At 43.1% G+C, this 18146-nt stretch overlaps 1 protein-coding gene across 1 annotated transcript in view; it reads left to right on the top strand.

Annotated features, from left to right (window-relative positions):
* LOC127437314 (receptor-type tyrosine-protein phosphatase eta-like) overlaps positions 1 to 18146 on the top strand; it is a 108079-nt gene that overhangs the window by 21443 nt on the left and 68490 nt on the right. Inside the window, exons 2-3 of the mRNA XM_051692162.1 lie at positions 17069 to 17096; positions 17817 to 18074. Of these exons, the coding sequence (XP_051548122.1) occupies positions 17069 to 17096; positions 17817 to 18074 (286 nt within the window). The remainder of the gene's footprint in view (positions 1 to 17068; positions 17097 to 17816; positions 18075 to 18146) is intronic.

An 18146-nucleotide genomic window follows, 5' to 3' on the forward strand; every position in this document is an offset into this window, starting at 1 on the left:
GTGGTTTGTTTTTCTTTAGTTGTGGTCAGCTGACTAAAACATGAACCTTACCTACATCATCTTTCATTTAAAGATACTTCCTGTGGTTACCGTTAAACTTGAAGCAACACTCAGAGTTCTGTTTTAATCAGCCAACCACAAAAAGAAAACCGGAACAAAATTTCAGTCACTTCAATAGAGCAGAATGTGTACAGAATACAACAGAGATTCAAACATTAACCACCATGAACTGATAAATGTTGCTGTTTTCAAATTGAAAATCATACCCAATATGTCATGTCATTAATGGCAAAATTACACCCAAAATAATTTAACATATAATTTAAATAAAATTATTATACCCTTTGTGGGCTTACCAGCCGTGCCACAATAAGATGCTAAGGGGCGCTTTAGGCGTATACACAGTGATGCCCAGGGCTCTTAAACAAGCTGCAGTATTTGACGCTATGGGAGTGAGAAGCAGTTGAGATTACATTCAGCAAGTGTTTAGACCAAAAATAGCACTTCGAAACAAAAACACCATCACAAACTGGTAAACTGTGACCTTGGAATATAGGGTGGAAGAATAGGGTTCAAAACAGTGTTACTATGAATGCAAACTTTAATACAGTGAAAAAGACACTCTATTAGCGTAACATAAATATATATAAATAAATACAAATTTCCAACATTCTTTTGAATGTTCATGTATTAAAATAAAATATTTGATGCCATGAGTGAAACTTCATTTAATATTACTATTATTTTGAAAAGAAAATGAAGCAATGTGATAATTTTACCTGGTCGCAAAAAGTAGTCCATTAATTTACCTGATGAACTATCACCTTTTGCTGACCCTTTATGCAGCAAAGCTAATGTGTGCTTCTAAATCACTTGCACCTTTATTAGCAACTGACACATAAGTGTCAGCTTTACATGTCAAACATTCTGCTTCCCACGGATCTCGACCTGGATGAAAGCATGGGAATTTTTTGTGCAAATCTTCTGTAAATTTGCACTTTTGTTCAGGCATTGTTTCCACTCAGCTGTCATTTGTTGCTACTGTCAAGCAACTGTTTGATGCCGAACACTACAGCGCTTTGCACGTTCGCGGAGAGATTGACAGGCAGGAATTTGGCCAATAGTTGCTGCAAGACTCTTATAATCGACCAATTGGTGTGCGAGGAGGCGGGACTAACAAAGAGGGGTTAAAGCAATGCAAATATGCGCGCACACACAATGAAGTATTAGACCAGTTGCACATCATAATGCAACTAAAGCCGAATCCCGGACATTTTCACAATTTTAGAAATCCCGGCCAGATGCTTTTTTAAGGTCCGAAAAAGAGGACATGTCCGGGAAAAAGAGGATGTATGGTCACCCTAGATATAAGAAGTCTTTGTAACTCATATAATTTGGCTGTAAATGAATTTCCAGTCAGTTAGTACAATCTTAAACTATTATTAACTATTATTCATTTTCTTCCTTGATCTTTTGAGATAAAAGCGTTAATTGTGCAATGCAAACACATGGTAAATTTCAGAACTGAAAATTTCCTCCCCAATTCAAAAAGATCATCTATTGAAAATAAGCTATAAAAATGGCTTGTTCTGAAATTTTTGGTTAGCCTCAAGTGACCTTGTTCATATTTACTAAATTGAATTTTTGATTCAGAAACTTGGCCCACACAGTCACAGTAATATGAGTGGGCAGATTTGCAAAAAGTAGCTAAAGTTACAAGGACCCTGATAATTTCAGTCTATTTCAATAGTTTAAGGAATATTCCAGGTTCAATACAAGTTAAGCACAATCGATAGCATTTGTGGCATAATGTTGATTACTACTACTACAAAAAAAAAAAAAAAAAAAAATTTGACTCATCCCTCCTTTAAAAAAGAAGAAGCAAAAATCGAGGTTACAGTGAGGCACTTACAATGGAAGTGAATGGGGCCAATTTCTGGAGGGTTTAGAAGCAGAAATGTGAAGTTTATAACTTTATAAAAGCACTAACATTAATCCTGTTATAACTCATGTATTATCTGAGCAGTAAACTTGTTTAAATTGTAATTTTAAAGTCGTTTTAGGGTTTCAGGGTTTGTTGACATTACATTGTCATGGCAACGAGGTTGTAAAATTGGCTGTAACTTTACACAGAAAAGGTTAGTAAGTGATTTTATCACTCTAAAATCCCATTAACACACATATTGTTTATGTCTTGTGGCTATACTTTTGAAACAGTGAGTATTTTAATGTTCAAAAATTGGCCCTCATTCACTTCCATTGTAAGTGCCTCACTGTAACTTCGATTCTTGCTTTTTTTAAAGAAAAGGAGGGGCAAGTCGGTATACATTTTTGTGGTTATCAATATTATGCCACAAATGCTGTCAATTGAGCTTAACTTGTATTGAACCCGAAATATTCCTTTAAGTGGCACATTTCAGAACGGATTCTTTGTTATGCAGGCTGTGCAAAAAGGCTGTCATTGAAGGACGGTGCAGTAAAAAAAACTATTTTGGACAGCGAACCAACAGTGTTGCTCATTTCACATATGGACGGACATTTCTTAAAGCCACAGCAGAAAAATACAGCCTGTTATTATTATTACACTTCTAATTACACATTAAAAGCAGACCTTGGAAAATGTATGATTCTTTCTGTAATCAGAATTCTTTATCACAACCTATTTTTAAAAAAAAAGAAGTTTTGAAATAGTTATGTAAAATCTTTGTTTGCCATTGCATTTATTTATTTCTTAGTTCTTATTAGGTGTATAACAACAGTGGACAGACAAGGAGAGGTTTGTGTACTACTAAAGGTAAAAAAAAAAAAGGTTTAATTTGTATTTTTTTTGTAACATATGTTCCCCTTCTGTCACTCACTCGACGTTGTGTCGATGTAGTGACACTAGGGGTCGCTCTTTGGAGCCCCAAACACCTGTAATCTTTGAGAAAAGGCCAGTGAGAATTGGCGAGTGGAATTTGCATGCCACTCCCCCGGACATACGGGTATAAAAGGAGCTGGCTCGCAACCACTCATTCAGATTGCCGGTCCATTCACCTTGAAAGAAGCGTATGCTTTTGGATAAACGGCACATTCCAGCGGCTTTCTCTCCTTTTGCACGCTTAGTGCAGAGTACGCCCCTGGGCGCTTCGACAGCGCTACTAAGAGAGTATATATCTCTGCAAAGAGTATGTTTTCCTCTATTAGAGCAGCACATTGACGTGAACGTCTTTGTAAAGACACATCTTTTTAAGACGCCTCCGACGGCCACATACACTGCCTCACGTGTCTGGGCCGCGCTCACACTGAGGCAGCGTTTGTGGATGGTTCGTGTTCTCATTGCGAGAACATGACCATGGCAACGTTGCGGTCGCGGCTTTCCTTCCTCGGAGGGAAAGCCACTCCAGCAGCCCCCCACACTGGGCCTTCTACCTATGGGTATGAGGCCAGCCCGGCTGGCTCTGGAGGCGATTTGGGGACTCCAATGGGCGCGGCCTCGCCGGGTATATCCCCGCGGACCTCCCGTTTCCCCAGCACGTTCATTTGCCCCCATCAAGTTCCCGAGGTGAAACCAGCTCGCATCACGGCCAGCTTAATGTCTCCTTCGGGGCTTGTGAGCAGGATGAGTCCTCGATAGCTGCATCAGAGAGCACGCTGGCAATGTCAGATGCCAAGGATTCGACTGGGCTGCCACCTTCGTGTGTGCCCGCCCACTCTGAGCCCGACGCAGAGCTGACCACCATGCTTGCCCGGGCCGCCGCGAGTGTTGGACTAGAACCCTCCACCCTCCCCTGAGCCCTCACGGCTAGATGATTGGTTCCTGGGTTTGGGGCGCCGCTCACAGCCACGCCCCCCTCCACCCCCCCGGTCCCTTTCTTCCCAGAAGTGCACGATGAGCTGACGAGGTCGTGGAGGGCACATTATTCAGCCCGAACCCGACTTCCCAGTTTGTCTGCTCCCAGTACCCTCTACACTGGTACGTGGAGATCCCTCAGGTGGATAAGGCGGTTGCAGTGCATCTCTGCCCGCAAAGTGCCACCACCTGGCGGGATTGTCCGGCGCTCCCCTCCAGGGCCTGTAGGACTACGTCGTCTCTGGCGACTAAAGCCAACAATGCCGCAGGGCAGGCCGTCTCTGCCCTGCATATCATGGCCCTCCTGCAAGTACACCAGGCCAAGGTACTGAAAGAGCTGCCTGTGGGTAGTCCTGATCCCAATGTGATGCAGAACCTGCGCTCGGTGACTGACCTCGCCCTCCAGGTGAGCACTCGGGCAGGCGATATCCACCTTGGTGGTCCAGGAGCGCCACCTGTGGCTGAATCTGGTCGAGATGAGTTGACGCTGACAAGGCTTGCTTTCTCAACGCTCCCATCTCCCAGATCGGCCTATTCTGCGACACCATCGAGGACTTTGCCCAGCAGTTCTCGGCGGTGAAGAAGCAGACTGAGGCGATACAGCACATCTTGCCCTGGCGTGGCTCAAGATCCTGTACCCCGTCTGCTCGCCGAGGGCGTCCCCCTGCGGCGGCGAAAGCACAGGTGGCTCCGCCACAGCCCGAGCCCAGTTCTCGGCCCCAGCGTAGAGCCCCCAGCAGGAAGCCGACACCCCCTGCCGTACGACCGCGCGTAAGGACCCGGAAGGCTCCTTAGCACCCCTGAGATGGACGACCCAGGGAGGGAGATGGCCGCTGCTTCCATGGAGCTGGTATCCAGACTGCTCCATCCCCGGTGGAGGGCCAGGAGGTAAATCTTATGTTCCCTTTTGTTTTGTGTTCACTGCACCCCAAACGGGCTGCGGTACCCACATTTTAAAAAAGAGAGGTTTCCTCACTCCTTGGGTCACACGATCGGTGTTTACGACCGCCGTTATCACGGTGACCGGACACTGAGCACCTGCGACTTGGACGTCGTGAACGCGGGCCCCCCGCCTTCACACGCCCAACCGTACCACACTCACACCCACGGCCAGGCGGTTGTGACGAGTTATGAGGATGGTCAAAAAGTCCCTCCTCCCCTGTCGCCGACCCCCCGACAGCGGATACATGGAGCACGATAAGTGCTTCGAGGGCCCCCTAAGCAAAGCCACGAGTTCAAGATGAAGCAAGGCGCCTTGACGTGGCATCCCCTGCTCCCCCCCTGCCGCGAGACCCCACCCACAGCTACGTTAGATGCGATTGTCCCCTTAGTGACCCTCGCCCGGAGCTTGGATGCGTGATTAGTGCTTTCCAACCCGTCGCTGGCCAGGACCATCCGACTTGGCTATGCGATTCATTTCGCCAGGCACCCGTCCCAGTTCAGCAGCATCTGCTTCACCACCCAGCGTGCGGAGATTGCGACCCTTCTGCGCAAGAGCGTGATAGAGCCTGTACCTCCAGCCGAAATGAGGAAAGGGTTCTACAGCCCTTACTTCATCATGCCAAAGAAAGGCGGTGGGTTGCGGCCAATCTTGGACCTGCGAGTTTTGAACCAGGCCTTACACAGACTCCCGTTCAAGATGCTGATGCAGAAGCACATTTTGGCATGCGTGCGGCATCAAGATTGGGTCACGGTGGTAGACCTGAAGGATGCATACTTTCACATCTCGGTTTTACCTCGTCACAGACCCTTCCAACGGTTTGCTTTCAACGGCAGGGCATATCAGTACAAGGTCCTCCCCTTCAGCCTGTCCCTATCCCCTCGCGTCTTCACGAAGGTCGCAGAGGGAGCTCTTTCCCCGTTAAGGGAAGTGGGCATCCGCATACTCAACTACCTCGATGACTGGCTGATTCTAGCACACTCTCGAGAGTTGCTGTGTGCACACAGGGACCTGGTGCTCAGGCACCTCAGCTGTCTAGGGCTTCGTGTCAGCTGGGAAAAGAGCAAGATCTCCCCGGTTCAGAGCATCTCTTTTCTCGGCATGGAGTTAGACTCGATCTCGATGATAGCGCGCCTCATGAGCGAGTGCGCACAGTCAGTGCTGAACTGCCTGAAGTCATTCAGGCGGAAGACAGCGGTCCCACTGAAACACTTTCAGAGGCTCCTGGGTCATATGGCATCCTCGACGGCGGTCACACCGCTCGGGTTGATGCATATGAGAACACTTCAGCACTGGCTTCAGACTTGAGTCCCACGATGGGCACGGCACCGCGGCACACATTGCGTGGCTATCACGCCACTCTGCCGCCACTTATTCAGCCCTTGGACAGACCTTGCGTTTCTGCGGGCAGGAGTCCCCCTACAGCAAGTGTCCAGACGTGTTGTGGTCACCACAGATGCCTCCAAGTTGGGCTGGGGCGCCGTGTGCAATGGGCATGCAGCCGCTTGCTCCTGGACAGGACCACGGCTGTGTTGGCACATCAACTGCCTTGAGTTACTGGCTGTACTGCTGGCACTGCGTAGGCTATTGCCGTTGATCTGGGGAAAGTATGTGTTGGTCCATTCGGACAACACAGCGACAGTAGCATATATAAATCTTCAAGGTGGCCTACGCTCTCGTCGCATGTCGCAACTCGCCTGCCATCTCCTACTCTGGAGTCAGCAGCGGCTGAGGTTGCTGCGGGCCACTCATATCCTGGGCAGCCTCAACGCCACAGCGGACGTGCTTGTGTTGTAGAGATCCTCCCCTTCAAGGCAGGACCTACCACCGCACCTCTTCCATGTGTGGCTGGTGAGCCCACGTGACGTATTGCCACGTTACCTCCCCTTTGAGTCTTTTCCCCCTGAAAGAAAAGGAAAGGAAAAGAACATCTTCCCCGATGTGTATAATAGCGTTAGATGGCCCCAGCCGAATCTAATACTCTGTGGAGAGAAACGTAGAGATAAAAGGCCACGGCTGGCACGGCCTGCTCCCATGCTAGTTATGTCGCTTCCCCCCCTCTGAGATGTGGGGAACTACTTGACGTCTTGTGGGGCATTGGGGGAGGTTACGTGCAGACTGATGCACCTGCTATTACGCACGCACGCAGCAGCTTGCTTGCACCTGCATCGGCAGTTCACGTAATACGGTCCAGCTGTTGTGGCGTTTTTCTATAGGTACCCCTAGTGTCACTACATCGACACAACGTTGAGTGAGTGACAGAAGGGGAACATCTTGGTTACTGTTGTAACCTCCGTTCCCTGATGGAGGGATCGAGATGTTGTGTCCCTCTTGCCACAATGTGGTACTATCCGCTGAAATGGCCAGGACCTTGTCTCGGCTCCTTAGCACAAAACCTGAAGGAGTGGTTGCGAGCCAGCTCCTTTTATACCCAAATGTCCGGGGGAGTGGCATGCAAATTCCACTCGCCAATTCTCGTTGGCATTTTCTCAAAGATTAGAGGTGTTTGGGGCTCCCAAGGGCGACCCCTAGTGTCACTACATCGACACAATATCTCGTTCCCTCCATCAGGGAATGGAGGTTACAACAGTAACCGAGACGGTCTCTCAGATTAATAACATGTAAATGTGTCATTTTTCCTCAATAAAAAGTTTAATCATTTAGAAATAAATAGTTCTTTTGCAAGACATGTGCACTCAAAAATCATGAGTGCACAGATTTTGGACTATTTCTGAAAAATCTTGTACATACATGAGATTAAGACTTTAGTCATATCCGTAGTCTAATAAAAACGAATAATACTAATAATATATTATTATACAACTAATAATAAACTTATATGGAGCCAGTGGCCTCATGTGGGCCGACATGTTGAAACCACATGACCAGCTAAATACTACTACTATATCTTGGTAACCCCCCCCCCCCCCCCCCGTTACTGGACAGCTTGCAAAACATATGAATCATGTCTGACAGCAAATAAGGCATTTCTGCAATGGCATCTGTATGTTGCATCCACATCATTAGGTGTCAGTATAGGTCCAAGACTGCTAGTACATCGACCAGCGCAACACAAACAAAGAATTATTGAGTGCACGTTTAAGTTTGGTCATGTCTCCTGTTGTTATTTTGCTAGCCATCTTGAACTGATCTTTAATTTTATATGTCGTTCTTTTAATAAACATAGTTAACTGATGAACATAGTTACACATACTTAGACTATACATAACAGACTGCGCATTTGAGGGATTTGATTGAGACGAAACAGGGATCCCTTCTAGACACAACCTTTAAGTGTGGTGCCATCGTGCTCATCTTGTGGACTTTGTCACAATTGACAGTTCTGTTTCCATCAAAAAAGAAGCCTACTAATAAAAGAGAATTACATGGTTTTATATTTAACAGTATAGTCAACTCAGTATTTTATTTCATTTAGCCTATATGGCATGTGTATTTAAAATGTTTCCTCTGCATTTCCATTAGCAATTAAGAGGACCTTCTGTTCAGTATAAGGAAGTTGTGACTGCTATTACTCATTGGTATTAATGTTTCACCTGGGATTTTTTTTTTAAGCAGAGTGTGTCCATTCCTGTATTCTAATATTAAGGGGGAACAAGTTAGTTTCCTTCTCTCTTTTTATGAAATGTCTCAGGTGCTCATTGTATGCTGCACTTCCCTTAAAAGTTATTTTGCCATGTTGAATAGTCTTACCCCACTGAACCTTTCATCATGAAAAGCTAATTTCTAGATATGTTCTTTGTCACACTAAAAATGTCTGGAAAATGAATAAAAAGTAAATCACACAAAAATTTCAGACGTCATTTAGAGTTATGAAAGCATTCACAACATAGAATTCAGGTGATATAAATGTCCTTTAAATGTACCATTCAACAGATTTGTTGTTGGCATACATAGTTGTTCATTCATGTGATAAAACATCTGCAGAGATAGTGAACCTGAAAGTTTGAGTCATAGGGGACAGTGTACTTAAGAGTAAACCGAAAACCTAAAAGATCAAGATTTTTTACCAAGTTATCAGTTCCATCGTATGCTTAGTCGATGTCTCCCCCTGGTGGTAAATGTGTTCATGATAGCTACTTATTGAATTCACAGAAGATATTAACCTTTCAGAATAAGCTAGTCACGGTTAACCCAAAATAACAAAATGTTAGATTTCAGCATGCACAACACCTTAGATGTAAAGACTGTTTAAACTCAAGTTCAAGTCTGTGTTAGTGCTCAGTTGTTCTCTACCTCCAATCATACACTCAAAATTTTAAGATTTACACATTTCAGTTTCATAATACAATTCCATCAAATTGAAGGAATAATTGTAAATAAAATGGAAACATTTATTAAATTTTATATATATAAAAAATGTAAACATTAAACAATTCAATTTAATGGAATATTGTTATGAAATTGAAATGTGTAAATCTGAAAAATAGACTAATATATACAGGTGCATCTCAATAAATTAGAATGTAATGGAAAAGTTCATTTATTTCAGTAATTCAACTCAAATTGTGAAACTCGTGTATTAAATAAATTCAATGCACACAGACTGAAGTAGTTTAAGTCTTTGGTTCTTTTAATTGTGATGGGTTTTTGTTAAATGTGAGCCAAAATCACCAATTCACTATCTCAACAAATTAGAATACATCATAAGACCAATAAAAAAAAGAAAACATTTTTAGTGAATTGTTGGCCTTCTGGAAAGTATGTTCATTTACTGTATATATACTCAATACTTAGTAGGGGCTCCTTTTCCCTTTGGCACTGCTGAGGTGGTATGGAAGCCCAGGTTTCTTTGACAGTGGCCTTCAGCTCATCTGCATTTTTTGGTCTCTTGTTTCTCATTTTCCTCTTAACAATACCCCATAGATTCTCTATGGGGTTCAGGTCTGGTGAGTTTGCTGGCCAGTCAAGCACACCAAAACCATGGTCATTTAACCAACTTTTGGTGCTTTTGGCAGTGTGGGCAGGTGCCAAATCCTGCTGGAAAATGAAATCAGCATCTTTAAAAAGCTGGTCAGCAGAAGGAAGCATGAAGTGCTCCAAAATTTCTTGGTAAACGGGTGCAGTGACTTTGGTTTTCAAAAAACACAATGGACCAACACCATCAGATGACATTGCACCCCAAATCATCACAGACTGTGGAAACTTAACACTGGACTTCAAGCAACTTGGGCTATTAGCTTCTTCACCCTTCCTCCAGACTCTAGGACCTTGGTTTCCAAATGAAATACAAAACTTGCTCTCATCTGAAAAGAGGACTTTGGACCACTGGGCAACAGTCCAGTTCTTCTCCTTAGCCCAGGTAAGACACCTCTGACATTGTCTGTGGTTCAGGAGTGGCTTAACAAGAGGAATACAACAACTGTAGCCAAATTCCTTGACACGTCTGTGTGTGGTGGCTCTTGATGCCTTGACCCCAGCCTCAGTCCATTCCTTGTGAAGTTCGCCCAAATTCTTGAATTGATTTTGCTTGACAATCCTCATAAGGCTGCGGTTCTCTCGGTTGGTTGTGCATCTTTTTCTTCCACACTTTTTCCTTCCACTCAACTTTCTGTTAACATGCTTGGATACAGCACTCTGTGAACAGCCAGCTTCTTTGGCAATGAATGTTTGTGGCTTACCCTCCTTGTGAAGGGTGTCAATGATTGTCTTCTGGACAACTGTCAGATCAGCAGTCTTCCCCATGATTGTGTAGCCTAGTGAACCAAACTGAGAGACCATTTTGAAGGCTCAGGAAACCGTTGCAGGTGTTTTGAGTTGATTAGCTGATTGGTATATTACCATATTCTAATTTTTTGAGATAGTGAATTGGTGGGTTTTTGTTAAATGTGAGCCAAAATCATCACAATTAAAATAACCAAAGACTTAAACTACTTCAGTCTGTGTGCACTGAATTTATTTAATACACGAGTTTCACAATTTGAGTTGAATTACTGAAATAAATGAACTTTTCCACGACATTCTAATTTATTGAGATGCACCTGTATATAACGGAGTGACTATTTGCACTAGGTGTAAATAGCACCTGCCATAAAGCGCAGCTATTTGCACACAAATAGTCTTGTGGAAACTAAGAGATTAAAGATAACCTGCACCCCTACATGTTGCTGCAATGGTGTTGTGTGAACAGATGGTGCGCATACATTTCTTCATGCAGACGACCCGAGTTCCATCCTATATTTTATTTAATACTTCTTATAAATAAATAAATACAAATGAATATAAAGGTTGATTGCCGTGCAATGATTTCATCAGGGGTGAAGGTCCGGGAGATGAGAGAAAGGTCTGATCCATGTAAAATTAACCATGGTTTTACTATAGTAATATTGTAGTAACCGTGTTTTTTGAAGGAATACAGTTTTAATCCAATTAACCATAGAGTTACTACCGTAATATGGTGTTAATATAGTAACCATGTTTAATTTTGTGGTAACTATGATTTTACTACAAAATACCATGGTGAAACTATGGTTACTGTAGTAAAAAACATGTTTTTTAAAATTTTTTGAATGGGAAGGGTTAGGTTTAGTGGTAGGGTGTCTGTGGTACTCTAAATAAACACAATAAACACACTGCAGTGATGCCCCTATACTGTATGTTATACAAATAACACTGTCTAACACTGTTTGCACTTAGTGCATAGTACATGCTTTTTGTTGCTATTTACAGTTGTGGAGGTAGGGGTGTGGTCGAGCACCGATTTGTGAATGAAGAGAGAGATTGGGAGATGAGAGTGGTAAGGAGTCCCACCTGTGGGTGTTATCTCTAACAGCTGTTTGTGTTTTGCAGTGAGAGCAGTGAGGGATAAAAAGGGGCAGTCCAGACCGAGAGGGGAGAGAGAGAGCCAAACCTGCACTTGTGTTGGCATCATTTGCGGGTGCTGAAAAGCATTGGTCCCGTGGGCCATTCATCCCACTGGCTTCCCCTTACCCTTTCCGCTCTCCCACACAGGCTGGTGAATCCGCTACCGCAGGTGCGGGCGTGAAGTCTGGGTCGGTCTGCTGGAGCTGTGGGGGTCCTGAACATTTCCAGGACCGATGCCCCACGATGAAGGTTACCATTAGCGATGATCATCATTCAGTGTCAGGGACAAAAGCATAGTGTAGAGGCTGCGTTTAGTCCCTGCCTCACCCATCCACTAATTTTGGGTACAAATTGGTTGGCATTTACCGCTTTATTGTGGGACATTTGTGTGGATGGGTCTTGTAACAAAGTGTCTCGGTGTTTTGTGTGCGATTCACTGGCTAGGGAGGCGGAGCCGGGGCTGTCTATGTCAGCTCCACATCAGAATGACGTAAGGGAGGGGGAAGTCTCGGCTTCCCCAGCTCTTAGAGGATTCTCTGCAGGGGATTTCCCTCTGGAGCACACACGAGACGAGACTCTTAGGCATGCCTTTGATCAAGTGAAAGTTACTGATGGTCAACGCCTCCAGCCAGACATCGCACTCACTTTTTCGGTTATTAAGGATCAGTTGTACACAAGACGCTAAGACAAAGGAGAATACAACCCAATTGTTTGTACCGAAGAACCATCGGGAAATGTTATTCCAGACGACTCATCATAATCCGATGGCGGGTCAGTTAGGGTGAGAAAAACACTAAACTGTTTAATGACCCATTTTTATTAGCTGGGCATTCACGGGGATGTTCGCAGGTGGTGTACGGCATGCCATAAATGTCAGCGGGTGAATCCACTGGCCACCCCAAGAGTGCCTTTACGCACCGCTTCCTTTGATCGAGGTCCCCTTCGAAAGAATTGGCATGGACCTCACGGGCCATTAGAGCGTCGCTTTCTGTTGGTTCTGGTGGACTACGCAATGTGATAACCGGAAGCAGTGCCTCTATGCAACATTTCAGCACGTAGCGTTTCGGATGTACTCTTCAGAATCATCTCCCGAGTGGGGATTACGAAAGAAATCCTCACTGATCAAGGCACTACTTTCATGTCACGTACACTCCTCAGTCCCAGCTGTATAACAGGGGAGCGTGACTATGAGAATTTACACAGGGAGATAAAGTCCTTGTATTGCTACCCACATCAAGCTCTACTCGTGAAGAGGCAAGGGCCCTTTGAGGTCAAATGACGAGTCGGGTAGATCGATTATGAGGTTAATCTAACAGATAGAGGCAGAGGACGTCAAATTTACGTGACTTTGACGACGGTAGTTCCAGAGAGGGAGGAGTTCAGGCCGGAGGTGAACTTAAAAGCCACCAATCGAGTCACCCCGCTCACTTGCAGAGACCACCTCTCACCGTCACATGTCGTGGAGGTTTCCAGGTTGCAAAGAGAATTCACGGACGTGTTCTCGCCTCTTCCCGGTCATACAAATCTCATAGAGCACCATATTGAAACCAACCCTGGGGTAGTGGTACGCAGTCGTCCCTACCGATTACCCAAACATAAAAAAAGTGGTTCGGGAAGAATTAAAGGCCATGCTAGATATGGGGGTAAAAGAAGAATCCCACAGTGACTGGGCCAGCCCAGTGGTGACGGCTCTGTCCAGTTTTGTGTGGATTATAGAGAATTCAATGCGGTGTCTAAATTTGATGCATACCCAATGCCTCAGATTGATGAACTGCTTGATCGGTTAGGCACTGCTCGCTTTTATTTGACACTGGATTTTACAAAGGGATATTGGCAGATCCCCTTAACTCCCATATCCTGTGAAAAAAATGGCATTTTCCACACAGATCGGTTTTCACCAATTTGTCACCCTTTCAGTTTGTTCGGGGCCCTGGCTAAGTTTCAGTGGCTCATGGACAGAATCCTCAGTCATCTAGTTGACATCATCATTTACAGTAATGGTTGGCAGTGGCACCTGCAATATCTGAGGGCTGTCCTGAAGTTGTTGAGATAGGCGGGACTCACGGCATACCCTAAGAAGTGTGCAATTGGAAGGGTGGAAGTATGGTATCTGGGCTTCTATTTGGGTCATGGACAAGTGCGGCCCCAAATTGATAAGACCGCAGTGATTGCAGCCTGCCGAAACCTAAGACCAAAAAGGAGGTAAGACAATTCTTGGGGCTGGCTAGCTATTATTGTAGGTTTGTGCCTAACTATTCGACCATCACCAGCCCACTGTCTGATCTTACCAAAAAGGGGGCACCAGATCCGGTTCAGTGGATGGAGCCGTGTCAGCAGGCGTTCACGCAGGTGAAGCCGTTATTACACTCTCCTGATTTCTCTCTCCCTTTTGTGTTACAGACCGACACGTCAGACAGGGGGTTGGTAGCCTTGTTGTCCCAAGAGGTCGAACGTGTGGATCACCCGTTGGTATCTAGCTCAAATCAAATCAAAATCAAATCATTTTATTGTCACACAACCATATGCACAAGTGCAACAGTGGGTGAAAGTCTTGGGTGCAGTTCCGAGCAACATAGCAGTCATGACAGTGATGAGACATATACCAATTTACAATAAACTCTTCAGCCATTTAAGTTCGAGTTGGTCCACAGACCGGGGCGCAGATGGCTGTTGCTGACTTCCCCTCTAGAAATGGGGGGGTGGAGTAGTGGGCAGGTCGGGCGATGGTGGGTATGTGAAGGTATGGCTGTAGTCGAGCGCCGATTTGTGAATGGAGAGCGAGAACAGGAGATGAGAAGGGTAAGGAGTCCCATCTGTGGGTGTTATCTCTAACAGCTCTTTGTGTTTTGCAGTGAGAGAGAGAGAGCCGAGCTTGCATTTGTGTGTGTGTGGGCATCATTTGTGGGTGCTGAAAAGCATTGGAGTGAGAGAAAATAAAGATACCTTTTATGTTTGATTCGCCATCTCCCGCTTCCTCCTTGCGAGAGTGATAGAATCTTGTCACAACATTGTTTATAGCATCTATCGCTGTTTGCACTTAGGACTCTTAACAATTCTGCTGTGGTATATACCCGTCTACATCAGATGGCGCTGCCGCCCATTTATTTAACAATAACTAATTTACACAGTTACATATTTTATTAACATCATAAATATGATTTTTTTTAAGGTATTTGAACAATTATTGTTTTCATTGTAGTATGTTTATACAAAAAAATATGAATGATAGATTACTGTTTCTTTCCCCTGTACAGTGATGTGGGGCACCTTTCAGGGCTCCTGATTTGGTTTGCTCGACCGATCCTGTGTGCAGTCAATAATAAAAAATTAACTTGTTATAATTACAAATATGATTTAAAAACATTTTTTCAAACATTTTTTATCATTTTCCATTTGAACCAGCAAATAAATTTGAGTAACAGCTGTCCTATAAATTTCAAAGCATGTAAAGATTTAGAAAACATTTATGTTGGACAAAAATGTGTATACACCAAGAAAGATTGTACATTTAAATTGCACATATGCTGAAGGTTTATTTTGTTATTTTTTTGTCAAATTTTAGGAGAACACTTGCATATACATGGCATGAAAGCCAACAAACCTAATGGTGTTTACATGCAATGCAAAGTCAGGGTAATGGGAAAAAATCTGTGTGTTCCAATTGGTTTAAAACAGTTTATGACCTTACTCCAATATAGGAATGATGTTTAAGGTGCCTACATGAGCTTATACTGTTGTCAGCTTATTAAGCATAATCATTTTAAGAATGTGCATGTAAACAATCTCCTTGACTAACAGCCCATTTTGATTTCATGGGGAATTTAATGACAATTCGTCAAATTTATTGAAATTGAAATTACTTACAGTATGCACTTAAAACAATTCTGTTTCATTGACCTTTTTATAAAAGGCAAGGTGGCTCAGTGGTTAGCACTGTCACCTCACAGCAAGAAGGTTTCCCGTTTGAGTCCCGGCTCACCCAGGGCCTCTCTGTGTAGAGTTTCTCTGTGTTGTGCGTTCTCCCCATGTATGTGATGGTTTCCTCTGGGTGATCTGATTTCCCCCACAGTATAAAAACATGCAGATCAAGTGACTTTAAATTGACTGAAGGTGTGAATGTGTTTGTCTGTGTGTCTTAGCCCTGTGATGGACTGGACACCTGTCCAGAGTGTTTCCCTGCCTTTGGCCCAAGAAGCTAGGATAGATGGATGGATGATTGTCTTACTAACGGTTGTTCTTTCATGTTGTGTATTTTATCACCCGTACTTGGAATGTTAGAACCTAAAGTACATGTGATAACTGATTATTTGAGTCATCCACAAAATTATAATTTCCAATATGTGCAGTCTCCTGAGTTACAATTATATCACCTCAGTTAATTATATAGTGAAGAAAGAATTCTTCTTCTTAATGGCAAATAAAATTCCAGGAATGCAGGAATGAAGTAAGCTGAAAACTGGTGTCTCTCTCTCGCTTGCTCTTTCTCTCTCCCGTACATGCTCTCTCTCTCCCAGCTTGTCAGTCCTTCCTGCAGTGGTCGATTATGGGCAACGGATGAACACTCGAAATCAGAGTGCATTGTGGGTACGAATGTTTGAACGAATGTAGAGAACAAGTTGTTCACTCAGAATTCGGACACTACTACAAAATGGCCAGCACCTGAAATAGTGCACTACATAGTGGATAGGGGGTGATTTTGGACAGCTACAAACTGAACATAATCAGAATTTAAAGTGAGTTTGAGGTAGTTTTTCTTGTACTGTATGCTTTATTTTGCACAGTTTTTAAAGAAGGACAAGCCACTTTTTAAATAGAGGACATGTGCTGTAGTTTTCTGTTGTGTAGTGGCTTTATACAAAGTAAATATTCAAATAAGGAGTTAGCAGGGGGAAATTCCTGCACACTTTAGGAAAATAATGATATTCAGAAAAGCAGTATTTCTAGGCAAATTTCAGGAGAACACTTGCATATACATGGCATGAAAGCCAACAAACCTAATGGTGTTTACATGCAATGCGAAGTCAGGGCAATGGGCAAAAATCTGTGTGTTCTTATCGGTTTAAAATCGTTTATGACCTTACCCCAATAAAGGAATGCTGTTTAAGGTGCTTACATAAGTTTGTTCAGTTGTCAGCTTATTAAGCATAATCATTTTAAGAATGTGCATGTAAACAATCTCCTTGACTAACTGCCCATTTTTATTTCATGGGGTACAAGAATGTTTCCAGTTTGAGTCCCGGCTCACCCAGGGCCTCTCTTCCCATGTTTGCGATGGTTTCTTCTTCTGGGTGATCTGATTTCCCCCACAGTCTAAACAATTACCAGCTTGCATTGTTACCAGTGTCTGAATTGCAGTCCAAGTAAAAATCTGAAGTCTTAAGAATAGTTAAAGAATATAACGCAAGTTTTAAGTGATTTATTTCATCCATTTCTATCTCTGGTAAATATAAACATAACCGTTATCTCTTCCTCAGGGGATGAATGCACAGAGTTCCAGTACAAGTGAGTACTGTCATTTCAAATCACATTAAGAGTATTAAACATCTGTTAGAGTTGAATTATGACAGCATTTTAATAGGAAGAATGTGTAAAGTTTGAAGTTATTGTCATATAATTTAATTATATTTCCTGGAATACAGGATTTTTATTGTATGAAAAAAATTATTGTCAGCAAATACTGCTTAATGCATTTGTGTGTTTATAAATTTCCCAGAGTTTCCTACAAGTAAGTAGTGTTATTCATAGACAATTGTGTAATCACTCTAGGTAAATTCTATTTAGTTTATTGTAAATGTGGTACTTTGTACTAATAATTGCTTAACAGAATTTCATTGTATGCCAAAGTCTTTGTGCACATGTCAAATTTTCACATGCACCAATGTTATTACTAGCACATCAGTTCCAGAAAATCAAGATACTTCCAGTCAGTATTGTTTTACATGGCATACTAGAAGTGTTTTTTTAATTTGTTTTTATTATTATTTTTTTTAGAATAGAAATGTTCTGGATGTTTAAACTGCAATGTTTACTAATATGAGCATGTGCTTTGCAATCTGTAATATTTTAGATGAAAACAATAATTATGTCAGATGGCATTTAAGCATTCTCTCTGAGACAGTCCTATAAACAAATGCTATATGAATTCATAACTGTGTCATTCGTATATTTTTTCAATTCCCCCTTTTACCACCACTTATCTTTGTTTCTCTTTCCCCAACACAGAGCCAGATGTGATCAGGAATCTCACTGTCTCTGACTTCACAACTTCATCTGTGTTTCTGAAATGGGATGAACCAATTGGAAATAGATCTTCCTTCAAACTTCAATGGACTGGTGATATAACAAACGAAGCAGTAACCAATCACACATCCTATAACATCACTGGACTAACTGCTGGTGTCAACTACACATTGAACATCAGAGCTGTTGCAGCAGATAATGTGACAGAAGGCCAACCAATCAGGATCTCAGTCTATACTAGTACGTGATCTACGTATATGTTTCATAATAAAGATATTAATTAGGAATTAACTAATATTTGTATTATAAATT

This window comes from Myxocyprinus asiaticus, chromosome 48 (assembly GCF_019703515.2).
Source record: "Myxocyprinus asiaticus isolate MX2 ecotype Aquarium Trade chromosome 48, UBuf_Myxa_2, whole genome shotgun sequence".
Classification (NCBI taxonomy): domain Eukaryota; kingdom Metazoa; phylum Chordata; class Actinopteri; order Cypriniformes; family Catostomidae; genus Myxocyprinus; species Myxocyprinus asiaticus.